General features: G+C 65.0%; 1 protein-coding gene across 1 annotated transcript in view; it reads right to left on the reverse strand.

Annotated features, from left to right (window-relative positions):
- Positions 1 to 238: 238 nt before the first annotated feature.
- The window catches only part of EGR4 (early growth response 4), a gene marked incomplete at its 5' end in the record, with an annotated part of 1,280 nt that continues 655 nt past the window's right edge, over positions 239 to 863 (reverse strand). The window contains one exon of the mRNA XM_010181591.1: positions 239 to 862. Coding sequence (XP_010179893.1) covers positions 239 to 862 — 624 coding nt within the window. The remainder of the gene's footprint in view (position 863) is intronic.

An 863-nucleotide genomic window follows, 5' to 3' on the forward strand; every position in this document is an offset into this window, starting at 1 on the left:
CACATCTCTCCTCCATGGCCGGTGGTCCAGCGCTGCAGCATCACCTCTGCATCCTGCACACCCCTCTCGTCCCCAGCACGGCCCCATCTGCTGTCATCTCCTCCAGGGCCACCCCAGGGGGACATTCCCACCCCAGGGGCACATTCCCACCCCAGGAGCACATTCCCACCCCGACTCTCCCCTGAGATGCTCGAGGGAACCTCGGGAAACGCCGCCTTCCAGCGCTCAGCTTGAGGCCTCACAGCGTCCCGAAGGAGAGCCCCACCGAGAAGAACCCCAGCCCTTTGAGCTTCTCCTCCGTCCGGGCTTTCTGCTTCAGGTGGACCTTGCTGTGCCGCTTCTTCTCGTCGCTCCTGGCGAAGCGGCGGCCGCAGGTGTCGCAGGAGAAGGGCTTCTCGCCGGTGTGGGTGCGGATGTGGGTGGTGAGGTGGTCGCTGCGGCTGAAGTTCCTCAGGCAGATGCGGCACTGGAAGGGTTTGTGGCCCGTGTGGATGCGGAGGTGCCTGTTGAGCTCGTCCGAGCGGGCGAAGCTCCGGATGCAGTTCTCCACCGGGCAGGCGAAAGCCTTCTCGTGGGGTTTGGGGCAGAAGCATTTGGAAGAGCATTTGGTCCTCCGGGTCTTCTTCTTGGGCTCGGCCAAGGCGGGAGGGTTGGCGGGCAGCAAGGGAGGGATGGAGGAAGACGTGGGGTGGCCCAAAAAGTCCGTGGTGGGGACGGAGGGTGAGCTGTGGGGATGGAGGAGCTCGGCAGAGCCCATCAGGCCTGGCAGGACTTCGGGCTGGGCCAAGGAGGCGTCGAACTCTGGCATTAACGGAGGAGGGAGGTTGTGGATTTTGGCGTCGGCAAAGTCCCCGCGGGCCGGG

The sequence above is a fragment of the Mesitornis unicolor genome, unplaced genomic scaffold, assembly GCF_000695765.1.
Source record: "Mesitornis unicolor isolate BGI_N332 unplaced genomic scaffold, ASM69576v1 scaffold34353, whole genome shotgun sequence".
Classification (NCBI taxonomy): Eukaryota; Metazoa; Chordata; class Aves; order Mesitornithiformes; family Mesitornithidae; genus Mesitornis; species Mesitornis unicolor.